This window comes from Lycium ferocissimum, chromosome 4 (assembly GCF_029784015.1).
Source record: "Lycium ferocissimum isolate CSIRO_LF1 chromosome 4, AGI_CSIRO_Lferr_CH_V1, whole genome shotgun sequence".
Taxonomy (NCBI): domain Eukaryota; kingdom Viridiplantae; phylum Streptophyta; class Magnoliopsida; order Solanales; family Solanaceae; genus Lycium; species Lycium ferocissimum.
The window spans coordinates 36,671,914-36,689,508 of NC_081345.1; the positions used below are offsets into that span (position 1 = coordinate 36,671,914).

Sequence of the window (17,595 nt, forward strand, 5' to 3'; positions counted from 1 at the left end):
ATTGAGCCTTCTTGGCGTTATGTATCGGCTTTCTACAGATTTCATTCCTTTCTCTTGCTAAATTTTCGTTGAGGGACTTATGTATCGGCTTGCAAGTGGTTATACAAGATAAAGGCAAGGTGAAACAGCTCGCAAATCAAGTGGTGACAACTTTTGTTTTTTCTTTGTTTTGAAAAGCAAGATGTATAGCAATGACGACATGTATAGTGCAACCAATGGTGCTAACTCGCTTGTTGCGTTGCTTAAGCATTCTCTTATTTGTGTCTCAGACAAGCAAACACAGCGACCCTTCTATAGTTTAATAACACTGTAGTCAGATGCTTAGATTTCGGAGTAGGAGAGAAATGAACTCCAACTATGAGAGAAATGAACTCCCAACTTTTGTATTGATCAAATTTATAAAAGAAAACTGCCAGAAGCTGCATTCTACTATAACAATTCAGTACGGAAAGATAGATTGTCACTCCGTTACAATTTGAACACTGCGATTGGTTCTTATTCCTGAAAGAAGTTCATTGACATTTAACACCAAAGCCAAACTTGAAACTATCCTTTGACCCATGATACGATACGAGAATTAGGACTGTCCTTCGGCCTTGTTCTGCCACCATTCCATGAATTTAACCTGAGCAGCCATGGTGTCCATCCTGTATAGCTGTAGCCAGTGGTTGGCAACTTCCTGTCCAAATGTCCAGCCAAAGACAGCTCCAGCTCCCAGAGACAGTGCAGTACCTACCAGACGGAACAACAATAAACAACAAAGTCGATCATCTAAATCAGTATACATGACTACCCCAAACCAAAATTTGATACACTAAACCCCATTCTGTTTCTGTTCTCCGCAAAACTTATGGTGAAATCTGCTGTATATTTAAGTATAAATAAGTTGCAGAGACATCCATCAGTTTTTTGCAGGCACTGAAAGTATAGAACCAGAACTGTATCAACTTTGACTCAAAATGATCGTAATGACTAAAATAGCTGGAATATTACGTATGTTCCTAAAAATTAAAATTGTGTAAAAAGTGGTCTATACAAGATCTGTTACTTTCTTTAGGCTGACCATGTTGAACTTTGTTCACAAGGAAAATAGGGGGCATGCGATGGAAGTTGCCACATTGGTGGAAAATAGTCTTATAGACTTCAACTATAAAAGAATATAGCACAAATTTTGAAGAAGGCAAGAGTCAGTTTTAGCCCACAACTATGCAGTCAGAGGTAGTAAAGGACAGAGCAAAAGAATCATCACATGTACAGGTTTTCTTATGGGGCACACACTTTGGGAAGATCGAAGGACTGGAATCTAATGTAGAGCCTTTTTTCTTTTTGATTGGTGGAATCTAACATAGAACTTTAACACGTCAAATATTCTAACTCTTTAACATTTTGATATGAACACTTGACACACTAACATAAACGATACCTAGAAAAATACTTAACCTGTTTGCAAAAGACACAGTTGATTATCGTGTGGCAAAAGCTTCTTGTAAATTCAGATTTAGCAAAACATTTATGAATGAAGTTACAATCCAAGATAACTAATTCCTGGAGCCTCTGGTTCTTAAAAGACTTTAGTGCTCAGACAATGCAATGAATTGGTAAAAACGTGACAGCAATGTGGGGGGTAGAGGTGGGGAATTAAGTTCAACAAACCATGTAAACTCCTGGAGTACTTCCAAGCAACACCTGCAGTTGAAACAGCTCCAATTACGCCTCCTACAGCACTAATCTTTGCTGCTTCCCTAGCAGTCTTCAGCTGGAACGAAAAGTGGAAAATAGCACATCAGCTCGAAATGGAAAACGGGAAAAAATAGAGAATGGTTTCTAACAAACAGAAAGGAAGCAGCAGTAGGATTATCAGAGGGAAAAAATACAAAAATATGCAACTTCTTATCATCTGATGTTGGCAGCATACCCCACACCCTCCTGTGCACAGTGATAGACTGACCAATAAGCAGTTAACATGCACAAAAGAGGGAGGGAGAGAGACAACCAATGTTAATCTCTTCCAAGTAGTGGTGGCAATACATCAATACTCGTTTGAATACCGTGTCAAGTAGCTCAAATCGGGACATAGAGAGGAACAAGAATAAAAGCAGATAAGCTGAGGTCGGGGACGACTTCTCTTCTTTTTCCTTCAGAGTTGCTGGTGAGCGAGAGAAAAGGAGAATTAATAGAAATCGGGGAAAACCTCCAGAAGCATACAGACAGAGATATTAAGCAGGAGTAGGTGCCATTTGTATGCTTACTTGTATTTCTCATTTCCCCTCTCCCTGACTCCTCTCAAACTATTTGTAATTAAGATTCTTCTCCTCTTTGTACGCATGAATTGAAGAAGAGAAAATAAAACAAAGAACAGAATAAGATAGAAATAGTAAGACTATGTTTCTCCAACAATAAGTTAAACAAGTGTCTTTATTAAATTTTTCCCTAATTAGTATAAGTGTATTTATTAACTGCAAATGCTCAAAAGAGTTGAAGAAAAATGTTCTATGTCCAGAGAGAAAATAAAACAGAGTGCTCAGTGGTGCAGGTATGTGGACTTATTTCTTTTGAGAGAGAGAGAGAAAGAGATGGTGCAAGAGTTATGGTGTCCGAAAGAAAGGGGTGCTGAGTTTTCGCAGTGGTTTAGGGAGTGATTTTTTAAAAGAGAAAAAAATGATTATTTGAAAAGAAGATAGAAGAAATAGTAAGACTATGTTTTCCAACAGAAAAATAAGTTAAAAGCAATATCTTTCTCTTGGGGAAGATTGACAATCTTTATTAACTTATTCCATATTCCCAATAATTGTCAATGTAATCAAGAGAATTGTATTTATTAACTGCAAAGGAACTGACTCAAGAAGACAGTTATCAAAGATTTGAAATTGCAAAACCAAAGTTTGGAAGGATGGAAATTTGCTACAGAGGAAAACATGCTAAAAAGTGTTATGGTTTGCTGGATGACAAACATGGTGAATACTCCATGGATGCTGTGTGGAGGGCTCACTGGCCAATTCTTAGATGTAAAGTTGGTAATGGTTTAAAGGTATCCTTTTGGAATGATATATGGTTGGGTGACACAGCTCTAAAGGTGAATTTGGAGCATCAGCAACAACATGCTATTCTGAGATGTGGACATACTCTAGGTATGTGGACTTATTTCTTTTGAGAGAGAGAGAGAGAGAGAGAGAATGAGAGATGGGATGGCAAAGATGATTGGAAGACAAAAGTGGTGTCCGAAAGAAAGGGGTGCTGAGTTTTCGCAGTGGTTTAGGGAGTGATTTTTTAAAAGAGAAAAAATGATTCACTTTAATGTACAAAAGAGAGAGAGATGAGAGCGAGCAGAACCAGAAAATCATGGCTATTTTAGATCAGAAGAAAATCTCTTGTAAGAATAGAAAAATGCTGTAAATGTAGGAAGACAACAACAAACAACAAAGTCTCAAAAAAAAAAAAAGTACAAAGAAGAAGAGAATGACCAGAAAATCATGGCTATTTGAAAAAATAAAAAAGTAGGAAGAGGGGAGGGTAGGATGTACGCAGACCTTACCCCCTACCTTTGTGGGGCAGAGAGGTTGTTTCCGATAGACCCTCGGCTCAAAAGAAGTGTAATCAAAGCAGAATTTAAAGGAAAGAAAACAGCGGCAGCAAAATAGCAACATAAACAGAATAAAAACAAAAAAAAAGTAGGAGGCAGTGACCAGAAGATCATTTTATCAGTGAACTCTATACTTTCCGGCAAAAGCCTTTTCTGAATGCACTTAATTTCATGTGGGAACGCGATCCGGCATGTGAGCATTAAAGGTTTAGAAAACACATGTTTGACAACTTAAGGTGTTCAGACTTCAGCAGGTCACAGCTAGAGTTCATGTGTCTAAATGAAAAACAGTGTCAAGTATAAAGGGGGCACCAATGTACTTGGCCCCGGGAGATTTTTCCTTTTTTGATAAGGAGAACAAGTTGTGTAAGAAATTTGGAGGTGTGCGTAACCCCAATTTCTAGAATCAATGACAAATTAGGGCTTTAAACACCACCATTTGGCAATTTAGGAGAGACCTAAAAACAAGGCAAAACAAAATGCCATGTAGATAATAAAGCCAACTCCAAGTATAAATTCATCAACTATTAAGACAAGGTAAATTAGTAGGTGACTGCAAGAAAAAAGAAAGAAATTTTTTGAATAAACTTTTATCTATTGAGAAGACAATAAAGCCAAGAGATTCTCCAGGACACCACTCAATTAAAGAGTAGCTCCGAGAAAATTAACTAAACCAACTTCAGCTAGCACCACGAAGGAATTCAATTCAAATTTACCACCGATGAATGCCAATAGTGAATCAAACTTATAAACCAAAGTCCAGAGAAAGCATGAAGAATACACCGAAAGAATTAAGCACTGTGACTGACTAGATAACCAAAATTACATATCCAAGCTGAATAAAACACCCAAACTAGTTACAATCACAAAATCACCCAACCAACCAAATAGCGATATTGATATCCCCCCAGAAAATGACTGACTAAAGAACCAAATTAAGTTGAATAAACACCCAAACTAGCTAAATCACAAAATTACCCAAACCAAATCGTGATATACCCCATGAAAAAGTGTCCAAAATCTAACAGTATTAACAAATTAAGCGAAGACAGAAGGCAAGAAACGCATGGATCAAACAAAGGAGAGACCCATATGGGTAAAGGCCTAAATAGACACAAAAATCAAATGAAATGTATGCATATAAGATAGATTCGAACGAATAAAAATAAGGAAATTACAGTGGGTCCGTGAACTGGGTCAGAAGCAATGAATTCCTCAACATCGGATTCGGACCAAGAAGGGAGTGGCTTATCGCGCTTGATGAACCTGGAATAGTTGTCCAAGAAGGAAAATCGCTCGCCCCAAAATTCCTTGTATCCTTCCCAGTGTTTCCTCAAGAAGGATTGGGATGATGATGAGTCATCAGCCATTGTTAATCAGTGATTAATTCAATTCAATGATTTAGAGAAAAGCTGTCCTGGAAGTATTCCTAGGTTGGTGTGATGAATGATAGTGATAGGTGACACTGTTTCTGCATTTCTGCTAGCCGTACCCGACCCGACTCCTGACACGTGGATAACGGTTAGGGGCTGGGGTCGGGCTAGTGTTTGGTTCTCTAGAATCGTCTTCATTTATTTGCCTTTGTCCTACTTATTAACATGTCTTTAGAAAAGTTCCCTGATTTTAGATGTCATTAATACTACTATCAAAAATGTTACTCCTAATACTACTATAAGTTATTCTGACTGAATTAATTTTCAGACACATTCTAAGTATTTTAATTATAACAAATTATGACTAATAACATCTTTTGGCTATGCCACTTTTACTTCAAAGAAATTGACGAAAATACTTCGATTAGACTTTTCAATAATCGGTAGTAGTATTATTTAATTTCTAAATTTTTTTTTTCAACTTAAGCTTCTTAAAATTAACTTCACTTGAATGTTTCTAGTGCTTCAATATTTTGATAAACTTCTTTGAAAATTAATTTTTCAAAATATTAAAACAAATGTCATCAAGTATATGGAGATGAAACAATAAATTTCTAAAAAAGACTCAAAAAACTAAGCGCAGCGTGGGGAGTAGCTTATACCAACCGAATGATGGACGCTATCGTTCGTACTCAAGTGCCAAATCCTAGATGGCTAGATTGGCCTCTAAATGTTATAGTGAGTAAAACTAATTACTTTAGTAAAACTAATTATTATTATTATTATTATTATTATTATTATTCTAAGTGATAATAATTATTATATGACTTATTTTTATAATGAGTAAAATTTGAATCATTTTAATAAGATAAAATAGTTTGTTTGCTGACGAAATATTCATCAAAACTCACATGCATGAAAGCGTGGGGACTTTGTACTCCCATCTCTGAGCGAGTGACAGTAGGGGAGCAGTTACTACTAATAGGCACTTCATTCTCAAGAAAAAACACCACAATATTCAAGAATCTCGAAAGTTGTTTGGTGGCAAACTTTATACCGCAATTTATTCAAGAAACAAAAAACACCACCCTATGGTAGCACATTGCAATATTCATAGCCACAAAACTCAATATTTTCAGTCCAAAATTCAAAGAAAACAAACACTTTTCAGGCAATGAGGCCGGCTATAGTATTTTCCGGAGTATTCCTTCTGGTGGCACTGTACTGTGGTCTTGACCCTTTTAAGCACAGTGCAATTTCTGATTTGAAAGACTTTAAGGCTTACAAAGTTGAAGTGCCAGCGTGGTCTGAAATTCCAGTCGACAAAGACACCAAGAATTTGCTTCAGAAATCAGAAAACAAGTTCTTGAACCAGATTCAGGGTCCTGAAAGTATTGCATTTGATCCGCAAGGTCGTGGACCTTACACAGGTATAGCTGATGGGAGAATTGTGTTTTGGGATGGAGAGAAATGGATTGATTTCGCATATACCTCTGCTAATACGTGAGCTTTTTGAGTTGTTTTTTTTTTTTTTTTTTTTTTGGTGATTACGCCTTTGTTTCTTTAGTGTTTTTTTTTTATGTCCATTTTCTTGATCCTGAAGAAATGAGCTAATTTCTCTGGAAAGATATGACACTTTTTTTTAAATAACAAACTATAAAATCAGTTTTGGATTTTAAGGCCTCTTGAACGAACTTATTTATTGATGATTAAAGAAACAAGGTTAAAGTCCAGAGTGCTGTTTAAGAAATATGGGAGTTCTTTTTGTCTTCCTTGTAAGTCACCAAAGAATTCAAGTTAAATTGGTTACTAATTTTCTTGTAGATTTACTAAGTTCATCCTTATTACAACTATATCACTATTTGTAAACTATATATTTCATGCTCTTATTGAAAATCAGCAACATAAGTATCCTTTTTGCAAGTGCTTGAGTATAGCATTTATTTATAGCATAAACAGTAGGGGTGATACCTTCACGTGAGCCATATAAACAAAAAGAATGGAAGGGGAAATTTAGGCTGTTGACTTAGTGGACCTTAGTGCACTGGGCTAACCTTTTTGTCTCTAAAATTGACTGAGCAGGAATAATTGTTTCTATCCGTGGGAAATAGGTTAGAAGAACCTACTATTGTCTGATCTGCGACCACATCAATATTCGCATAAACAAAATACACTACAAAGCAATTGTCTCTCCTCTAAGGTATTTTCTTCCGCTAACTAATAGACCAAGAAAAGTGGAGATTTCTTAGTCCTAGAAAATTTTGTGCTCGAACAAGATTGCTATATCATGCCATAAAGGCTAAACAATATGGATCCAGTGAGAGCATGCTTGAAGTTTCCAGGGCTGTACTTCCAGTGTGAACTGACTAGCCTGAATTGTTGAATATCCTTCGAAAAGGCAAGCTTAGAGATGCAACATAATGTTTTGCGCATTTGACATGAGATGAAAGGCAGAGTTTACTTTTGGAAATGGGGAAGGACAACTTTGAAACAGCCACGAGTCACAAAAATCTAGGAAATATGTATAGAAATAGTAGGTAAATTGCTACTGTGGCATATCTAAATTGCATTACGTAAATGACTAGATCTATCCAACTTCCAAGTGCTTATCTTAAAGCCATGGATTAGGACAATTGTATCAGCAGGAGATAAAAGAGTGACAGACTATCTGTAGAATCACCTCTTCTAGTCAAGTTTACCAAAGAAGTATCAATACTCTATCCATATCTTGCTTGTATTGAGCTAGTCTTTGGATGATTACAGATTTGTATGGACGTAGTACACCAAAAAGTAAATCATTTGATTGTTAACTATCTCGGAACATTCACAAATTATGACAAACGAGAACTAGAAGTTCTGTCAACCCACAGTTTCAGTCTTAACTCTTACATTCCAGGGTCCTTTAGCATTATAAGATTTGGACATATATGCTACCTTGGCCACATTATCATTCTAGCTACAATCACTTTGGCTTGATGAATATGCCTGTTTCAGAAGTTGCAGGAACCCAAGCCTCTACCTAATTAATAATCTCTAACCAAGTTAACATGAAGCAGGGTCATAGTTATATTATATGATGCATTGTTAAGCACTGGAATCAGGTCGGAGCCAATCCTATTTCCAAAAGCTATCTTGTTTTGGTCAATTCAGGATGTCATGAAAACACATTCAGGAAATGATCTTCAGATTATATTAAGACAAAGTGTATTTTTAAGGAGAAGCTACAAATGTCACAGTTTTCTGTACTATCTAGCTTGAAATTGTCAAAAGAAAGTTTAAAGGACCATAAGTTCCTGCCCTGCGGAGGTGATTAATATTTAGTCATGGACTGACCTAGCAGGAAGAGTTTTCATAATTGACCTGCATCTGTGGAACTGATATTGTTTTCCTTTGTGTTGTCATTTTAATCTAAGTGTTACGATCCTGTATAATCTGAATTTGTAATTATTAATTGAAATTCTACGTAATTATGATTTATTGGCCATGCCAGATCTTCCGTGCTAAAATTGCTAGGTCTGCTAAGCTAAGCTGACGAAATCAACTTTTAAGATGTCATTGCTTCTTTTGCTCCTTATGAAATTGTCTTCTGTGATTGTGCTGCATATATCATCCTATAATGTTTCAAATTGCTTCTTATTTTTTATTTTTTTCTCTTATAGATGATTTAGATTTCAGCTCAACTTTCTGACTTTCTAATGCATTCTGTGATCTAAAATTTGCAGGTCTGGCCTTTGTGACCCAAAACCATCACCCCTGGGCTATTTAAAAAATGAGCACATCTGTGGTAGGCCTTTGGGATTACGGTTTGATAAAAGAACTGGTGACTTGTATATTGCAGATGCATATTTTGGGGTGATGAAAGTAGGGCCTGAAGGTGGCCTAGCAGAATCATTGACAACTGAGGCTGAAGGAGTGCCTCTGGGATTCACAAATGACTTGGATGTTGATGATGAAGGAAACATCTATTTTACTGATAGCAGCACTAAGTACCAAAGAAGGTAAATTGTGAATTTACTGTTTCTTCGGTTTTATGCAGATTTCTGGATGTAGTTAAACTTGATGCTGACTCAAGAATGAGACTTTGTCATAAATGCAATAGGCTATTTAGAAATTTAAACGCCTAATGTTTGGCATGGTGAACTTGAAATTGACAACATAATTTGAGAATGAAGAATTCCATTCACTACTAATTCTTATAATGGCAAATGGAACTATGGAAGACATAGGGGCTCCCTATCTTATTGGAGAAAAGAATGGTTTCTTTTGAAAACAATGCATATAGGACCGAATAAAGAAAGTTAATGCTGTGGCAAGGTGAAAGTGAATAGATGATCATGGAGAAGCTTAGGTTTCAATGTGGTTGCAAGGTTGCACCTAACTCTGCTAACATTTCTCCTTTTTGATGAATACCCAACTCTGCTAACATATAATGAAGATGTTTATATCTGATCTGGAAAAACTTTGCATTGCCATTTACAAGCATTATACTTCAGGTTTAATATAACATGGTACAAGTGTCATGTGTGTTACTTCTTTTATTAGAGTATTAATACCCGGCCCATCTTTCTCAGGAATTTTATGTTGTTGGTTTGCTCAGCAGAAGATAGTGGGAGGGTTCTGAAGTATGATCCTAGTACTAAACGAACCACAGTTCTTATGCGGAATCTCCAATTCCCAAATGGTCTGTCATTGAGCAAGGATAGTTCCTTCTTTGTATTCTGCGAAGGTGCCAAGGGCAGGTACGTTTCTTGACATATGGTTTGGTATGTTTACAGTATTAATAGGCATATAAGGGCCCAATAGATAGTTATTTCTAAATTTTTGAAGGATTTGCTGTATCTCCAATCAACTTTTTGTTCTAGTGCCTCATTCCAAAATCAGTCCTGTTCTAGAAAAGGTTTTGTGCTCCTGCAATGTTTACGTATATGCATGCCAAAGTACATGCATGTATCTTTATATATGAATACATACTGACATAACATATATACCCAACTTGGTAAAAGCTATAAATTCAAGAACACACTCATTTTGGATTTATAGGCCTGTACAATCCAAATTCTGAAATATTAAATTTCCTGTCTTTATTGCCTTTCTTAAAGAATCCTGTTGCTGACTTCACCTTAAAAGTTGTAGTATTAACATGCAATCGAATTACGTGTTCTCTCATAGGTTAAAGAAGTACTGGTTGAAAGGCGAGAAAGCGGGGAGCTCAGAAGTGATGGCAGTGCTCCCAGGATATCCAGACAATGTCAGAGCAAATGAGAGAGGTGAATTTTGGGTAGCAATCCACTGTCGCCGCACCATTTACAGCTATATAAATTCCAAATACCCGCAACTTCGTCTATTCTTGCTTAAGCTTCCTATCCCAGTAAAGATCCGCTCCTTCTTGCACGTTGGAGGCCAGCTACACGCTATTGTTGTGAAGTATAGCCCTGAAGGTAAACTGTTACAGATATTGGAAGATGGAGAAGGGAAAGTTGTTAGAGCTGTAAGTGAAGTTGAGGAGAAAGATGGGAAGCTTTCGATGGGAAGTGTGTTGATGCCTTTCATTGCTGTTTACCAAACAGAATGAGCTAACGAGTTAGTATCTGTTTACTTTCTGTTGATGCCTTTCATTGCTGTTTACCAAACAGAATGAGCTAACGAGTTAGTGTCTGTTTACTTTCTTTCACCAATGACCAGTTCTTTTTTACTTTCTATAAGGATTGAACTGGACAAAAAGCTCTCTTTTTAGTTCCTCATGGTTGTTTGTAGCATCAACTATGTTTGTAGTTTGTAGCATCAACTATGTTTGTAGCATCTACATGTGTGAATAATTTTCATAAAGAACTATTTCTCTGAGGGTTGGGAGACTATAAACTCTCTTTCTAGTTCCTCATAGTTTTGATATTTCTGTTGATGACAAGAATTCTCATAGGAAGTCTTCTTTAGTGGAGCCTCAATCCTTTGATATGTTAAAAGATCAAGTCTAAAATGTTTCCACATTTTTTCTGAACTCTTGTAAATGTGTTCTCGTACAGAAAATTGAACACTTCTCACAGAATATTGTCTCAAGTTCTTACATTGTTTTGATACGTGATAAATGGTCGTACACGCATTAGAAAAAATATGTCAATCCAGTGAAATATGGTGTGTTACAGGTGAATATTTGCGACAGGAATGAACCTTAGGTAATGAGTTCCGATAAGCAAGGTACTTGAGCCTTAATAATAAAGTTTGAAAATCAAAGGTCCGAGCCGATTTAGCCTCCATAGTATCACTTCTAATGGAGTAGCATATTTGGTCGAATTTCCGAGAAGTCAAAGATTTTTATCTTTTTTCTCAAAAGAAGTGCTTATTTTAGATAGTTAAAATGTTTGGCCAAGAACATAGGAAAAAAGATTACTAAGTGTTTTTCTATTAATAACATAAACAAATATTTTCAGAAGATGAAAAAAAGTAGTTTTTCCTCATTAACACTTTTAGGAGCTTGTCCACACACAAATTACTAGCAAAAGTATTTTTCAAATTGATTAGTCAAACATAAATCGATATTTTTCAAAAGTACTTTTGAAAAAACACTTTTTAAAATAAGCAAATATTGAAAGCATGGCCAAAACGATCTATAAATTGCACAACTTAGTTTTCTATGCACTCTTCTTTTAATTGATGGCTATTTAACAAGTAAGAAGAAGCATAATCTGTATGTCCTATAGTATTATTTCTGATTCCCAAAAGGTGTCACAATTTCTCAAAAAGCGGAGCTGCAATTTTCCTTTTAAATTTGATTTACATCCCAATAGTGCAAAGAATATATACAAGTCCGAGTCTAATCAATCGACCCATTTAAAAAAAAAATCAATTGAACCATTACCTACAATTCTTTTACTTTTCCGGTGACGCATGCACATTGACCGTAGAAGTTGACTTTCGTAAAACTGATTGCATAAGGATCCTTTACAAAAAGAAAAAACGTAAAGTTCCTTTGAGGAATTAATCTGAGGTCATTGATTGTTGGAAATTCTTACGGAAAATACTTGATCATGAACATTTATAGGAAACTCTTAATACTTGATCACTTAACGCTTATGGAAAATCTTGATCGATCGAACTTTGCAAGAAATTAACGAAAACGAGGCATGTCAATTAAAACACTATCCTTAAGGATATTTCACCCGGTATGGGTGTATCCCTCGTGAAATCTAGTACAAAACTAGGAGCCACAATCTAACAAAGATAAGAAAACCCAGCAATACAAAATTATAAGAAGTATTTCCGCTATATTTTTCACCATTAAAAGATGAATTCGTAAAGTCATATATAAAGCAAAAGAGTGAGCTTTTTAATCTTCTGTCAATGTCTACAAATTTAAGAGAAATAATGGCCATAAAGGCAATTGAAATGATCAAAATAAATTTCCAAATGTTTGGCAACTGCATTTTTCCTCTTTAATAAAATCATTAAAGCAATTCAATATTTGTATTAATTATCTTGACCAAACTTAATAACAGATGTTAGAGAAATTCCAAACTTGATTCTTATTCTTTTTGAGATACTAGTAATATTTTTTTTTAACATTGATATGTAATCAATTATTAGCATTCTATATCACAATTGACTACTGTGTCTAATTCCAAAATAATGGTGTGAATAGTCTTCCTTACATGTAGGGGTGTTCATCGGTCGGTTTGGACCGGTTCTGGGTTAAAATCAAAATCAAACCAATCTAGTCGGTTTTTAAAATTATTAAAATCAAATCAAACCAAATATAATACATATCCATTGGTTTGGGTCGGTTTTTCAGTTTTTAAGAAAATTAACGGTATTTCTCTCTTTCATTTTTTTTCCTACAATTAGGAGAGTATTTTCTATCCTTTTCCAACTTATAATCCATTATTACCCTTTTAATGTGGTAGCTATAGTTTCTTGCATTATGGAAAAAATGTCTTAGGATTTATGATTCTAATTAAGTGAATAAAGTTTATAAGAAATACAAAAAATAAATCTAGGTAAATCTCATATAGTTGTTTCTTTGAATAAATGAGTTAGAATTCATGGATTTCTTTTTTTAAAATCGGCTTAAGGTATAAAGTTCATTTGCCTATAAGAGATAAATAAAATTTTGCTTAAAAAGTATATAAATTATTTTAAAGTATTTACAAAAATTAATAAATTGTATATATATAATTATAAAAATTATGTATAAAATGTATCGGTTCGGTTTTTTCTTCGGTCTACTTTTAGTAAAACGAAAACCAAAACAAAAACAAATATTATCGATTTTTAAAAATTCAAAACCAAATCTAACCTAATCAAAATAAATATCGGTTTATTTAATCGGTTTAGATCGATTTTTAACCAAACCGTAAACACCCCTACTTACATGAATTAAAAGGGTCCTACATAGCCTACTTCAACTGCAGTACTAAGCTAGACTTTAGCACCCTTTAATTAATGGTCTTCACATTATTCATCTTACCAGTTATTTTCCAGTGCTTTTTTTTTTTTTTTTTTTTTTAGAGTACAGAGAATCACTTGGAACGTGGAAAATGTTTTTCTTCTTTTATCATTTTTCTTGGAACGTGGAAAATGTTTTTCTTCTTTTATCATTTTTCCTATGGATAAAGGATGCCAAATATCTTCCTCTTCCACCATGCCACCATACTATTGGAAAAACATCTTGTTAGGAAATATATCATCTTTTTAGTTTATTCTTGAAACTTAATAGGTTTTTTATTTGCAAATATGAAATTACATCTCAAAAATCAAAAATGAACATAATTAACATCTTAAACAAGGAATTGCCCCATTAACAACGAAATTAAAATCAACATTTCACCAAGGGACTTGCGTCTCTTATGTATATTAAAAAATGAATTTGCACAAGTAAAATAACATCTTGATAAGGGGAATTATACCAATCAAAATAAGAAAAAAAACTCTTGATAGGTAAATACACCCCATAAGTAAATTGGAATTAGATAAACTACAAGTTCTCAAAAATAAATCATAAATTTCATATTTTTTCTAGCGAGGTGGTGATATAAATTGCCAACGTATAGAATAGCAAATATTTATAATACACTCCCTCATTTGTCCATTAGACCCTTATATAGTTTGAAAAATCAAGACATAATTTACCATTTTATGCTATTTTACCTTATTATTAAGTATTCTTCATTTCTCATTTATTTATTTGCTTATTAAGAGTGTCCCAATTCATATATAGACAAGTATATAGACATGTGGACGGAGGAGTAATAAACAATAGAAATAATAATTAAAAAAAAAATTGAATTTTGATCTCAATCCTTCCATTTAAAAACTCAACTAATTGTGGAACTGAACTGGTGGTAATTGGTAAACTTTTTTTACAGCTAATTGTTTTGAGTTGGGTTGTCTTATTGAGTTTTTGGCATATGTAAGTTTCAACAATTAATTTGGGTGAAAAAATTAGTGGTTGATATTGTTCGTGATGATACTGGTTCTGAGGATGGCTTGCAATCTCTTGGCAAGTACTCTAACGTTGTGCTTCCCTCTCTGTCTCGCCTTCTTGGTGAAAAAATGGTGGCAGTATCTTCTAAATTTTGTGTGATTACTTCAAATAAAGTTTCACATTATACAGGTGCTTGAGACAAAAAAAGCTAAATGAATTACTCCCTTTTGTTCAGAGTTATACATAACACTTTAACTTGTTGGGATTGGAGGTGGGATTGAAAGATAATATGGCGATAATGGTTGGAGGGGATAGAATTTTTAGTGGTGGAAGAGGGGAGGAGTAAAATGGGTTAGGGGTGATGAGTTGGCAATGACATGTGGCATTCATCTCATCAATATCATTGCCAGGTAGGATAGAATGTCCAAGGTGGAAAACTTTAACGGAGGAAGGGTATATTTGAACCAATAGTATAACGGCATGAGTATATTTGAACCCAAAGTATAACGAGGAGTATCCCTTTTCCAATAGTACAAGGGTATATTTGGCCCTTTTCCATTTTTCCTATTAGCCTTTTCACGATGGAACTCTGATCATAGAATATGTAGGAGAGAATGGCAATGCCGTTAAATTATTCACGGCAGTGTGTTTAGTAGGTCATAATCATTTCTTAAAAAAAAAAAACATTTTCAGCAAAAATATTTTTGTGAAAATATTTTTTAAAATTAGTTGGTGAGTTATTTTTTTTAAAAAGGTATATATTAGAGAATAATAATAATAATAATAATAATAATAGCAAATTGGAGTTTATTTTATTGATATCTTTTAGTTTTAAAGATTAATAGTAATGTTTAAGTGTTAATAGGAGTAAGTAATATGAATTTAAAAGTTAGGATAGTAGTACGAAAATTGACTTGTGCCCATAAATGGGGCAAAAGTTATCTGGGATCATAATATTTTTTTAGCTAGTCGGTTTAAAAACATTTACCCACCAGGCTGTAACAGTTTGTAGCCATCGCTGGTGTATAACAAGAGTATAATTTTTGTATAATTAATGTGCGGATAGATTATACACAAACTATATATTTGATTACATACTGCATAATGGCTAAATGAAAACAAAAATTAAGGTTATTATTATTATTTTTTTGTGATCTTTATGGGTTGTTGTGCAGTGTAAAAATTTCAAGTTAATTTGCCTATTTTGATGAAAAATATTTTTCTTACCAAATATTAAAAATACTTTCTCATGAAAACAATTTCTTGAAAAATAACTTTCAATCAAATAAACCAAATTTCTAATTGTAACTTGGAAGGGGAGTTCCAACTTGGCTGTATTCGAGTGTATATTCGAAACGTATACTTCATCATATTTGAAGACAAATATATGGGGCGAAAGTGACCAAATTTCTACTCACTAAACTGCAACTTGTGCAATGATGATCTTTCATCGATTAGCGTTTAATTTTGTGCGTGCAAAAGAATATTAGTTCTCCTTTTCATTATCAGTTAGCAGAATGATGCATTCATATTACCAAATGCACTTACACTAAAGTCTTTCCTTACCTATACTTTGAACACTGACTTTTCATCCTTAATACAACTTACAAACAATTGAAAACTATATAACCATTGAGCTTTGTCACGTTATATATGGGAAATAAAATTGACACCTTAATTTATATTGTCATTTATTTTATTTAGTCTGGGTGCTGGGGATGGAGATGGAACGGTGCGGGGCAGGGCAGACTTAGGCATATGTTGGCGGGTACAACTTAGACTAGAAGTGTCAAATGGGCGAGTTGGGCTTGAGTCAGGTATGTAAAAATGGGCTGAGTTAATAAATAAGTGGGTTATTGACCCGCCAAAAGTTATTTGTGCTAAAAATTCGGCTATAATGGGCTAAAAATTGGGTCATTAACCCCAAGGGAAAACTACGTATATATACATGTTAAGGAGAAATATTTACGAAACGTGACGGTAGTTTTCCTTATTTACAAAACATAACGATATATTACGAAACATGACGGATTTTCATATATTTTTCATTTTTTTTTCCAGAAAATATACATTTTTTTTTTGCTCAAAGGCTTAAAAAATTACCTCAAATTTTTGTGTATGAAGGTTGTATGAAAAATGTATGAAATGTGTGAGAGAAAATTTTAATATAATTTTCATACGCAAAATTGTGACGAAAACTTTAAGCGCTTGAATATTGTATGAAAGTTATTCTGATGTTGTTGTAGTTGTATTAATTTTCCGAAACCTAATATGAACTTTATATACGAAAAATATTAATGAAATTCTAGACATTTCATACAATTCTCATGCATAAAATTTTGAGCGTAATGTTTAAGCCTTGATCAAGAAATACACATTTCATACGCTCTTCATACATAAAATTTGAGCGAACTTTTTAAGCCTTGATCGAGATATACACATTTCATACACAAAAATTTGAGCGATTATTTTAATTCTTGAATGTTGTATCAAAGTTGTATGCAATGTTGTTGTAGTTGTATTAATTTTACAGAAATCTAATATGAACTTTATACACGAAAATGTGAGCGAAATTTTAAGACTTGAGCGAGATACAAATTTTATACTATTTTCATACACACAATTTTGAGCCGATTTTTTAAGCCTTGAACGAGATATACACATTTCATACCGTTTTCATACACTAAATTTTGAGCGAGCTTTTTAAGCCTTGAGCGAGATATACACATTTCATACATAAATTTTTGAGCGAAAAAAAAATATATTTTTTAAAAATAAAAATAAAAAATAAAAAAATAATTTTTAATATTTTTTTTTTTTTTAAAAAAAAGCATATTTTGTATAGGGTTTGTAATGTCATGTTTTATAAATATAAAATTATCATCACGTTTCGTAAATATTTCTCCTTAACATGTATATATACGTAGTTGTTCCTTAACGCAACCCGCCCAATTTTAAACTAAATTTTAAATTCTTTGTTTAAGTACATAACAAAAAAACAAAACAAAAAAACTCCTTGTATTATGACTATATGTAACATATCAAATAAAAAAATGTCTTTTTAAAAATATTTAAATAAAGTTTCACATGGATCAATCTGGGCTATCATATATGTCCAATTTTTAAGGGGAAACAACATAAATTACCCATAAAATCTAAACTATTTACCCGTTATTGCCCCTATCAACACTATCTACCTTAGTACCTCTTCGAACAGTTGCATTATT

The 17,595-nt window shown here is 33.8% G+C and overlaps 2 protein-coding genes across 2 annotated transcripts; one reads left to right on the plus strand and one right to left on the minus strand.

The window, feature by feature from the left end:
- Positions 1–379: 379 nt before the first annotated feature.
- LOC132052665 (succinate dehydrogenase subunit 6, mitochondrial) lies at positions 380–4,951 on the minus strand. Its single transcript, XM_059444308.1, has 3 exons — positions 4,759–4,951; positions 1,654–1,756; positions 380–732 (listed from the first exon to the last, which is right to left on the minus strand). The coding sequence occupies exons 1-3, from the start codon at positions 4,948–4,950 to the stop codon at positions 578–580; spliced, it is 450 nt and encodes a 149-aa protein (XP_059300291.1). The 5' UTR covers position 4,951; the 3' UTR covers positions 380–577.
- A 945-nt stretch (positions 4,952–5,896) lies between these two features.
- Positions 5,897–10,548, plus strand: LOC132052667 (protein STRICTOSIDINE SYNTHASE-LIKE 3-like). The gene is made up of 4 exons (XM_059444310.1): positions 5,897–6,456; positions 8,676–8,951; positions 9,525–9,692; positions 10,123–10,548. The coding sequence occupies exons 1-4, from the start codon at positions 6,128–6,130 to the stop codon at positions 10,523–10,525; spliced, it is 1,176 nt and encodes a 391-aa protein (XP_059300293.1). The 5' UTR covers positions 5,897–6,127; the 3' UTR covers positions 10,526–10,548.
- The last annotated feature ends 7,047 nt before the right edge of the window (positions 10,549–17,595 follow it).

What these genes read in the sequence shown, in the direction of transcription:
- LOC132052665 (XM_059444308.1), bottom strand. Translation starts at nt 4,950, where the DNA reads ATGGCTGATGACTCATCATCATCCCAATCCTTCTTGAGGAAACACTGG. An exon ending in ACCCAGTTCACGGACCCACT is followed by an intron (nt 1,757 to 4,758) that starts GTAATTTCCTTA and finishes TTTTCGTTCCAG; the next exon opens with CTGAAGACTGCTAGGGAAGC. An exon ending in GTACTCCAGGAGTTTACATG is followed by an intron (nt 733 to 1,653) that starts GTTTGTTGAACT and finishes TCCGTCTGGTAG; the next exon opens with GTACTGCACTGTCTCTGGGA.
- LOC132052667 (XM_059444310.1), top strand. Translation starts at nt 6,128, where the DNA reads ATGAGGCCGGCTATAGTATTTTCCGGAGTATTCCTTCTGGTGGCACTG. An exon ending in GCATATACCTCTGCTAATAC is followed by an intron (nt 6,457 to 8,675) that starts GTGAGCTTTTTG and finishes TAAAATTTGCAG; the next exon opens with GTCTGGCCTTTGTGACCCAA. An exon ending in AGCACTAAGTACCAAAGAAG is followed by an intron (nt 8,952 to 9,524) that starts GTAAATTGTGAA and finishes CATCTTTCTCAG; the next exon opens with GAATTTTATGTTGTTGGTTT.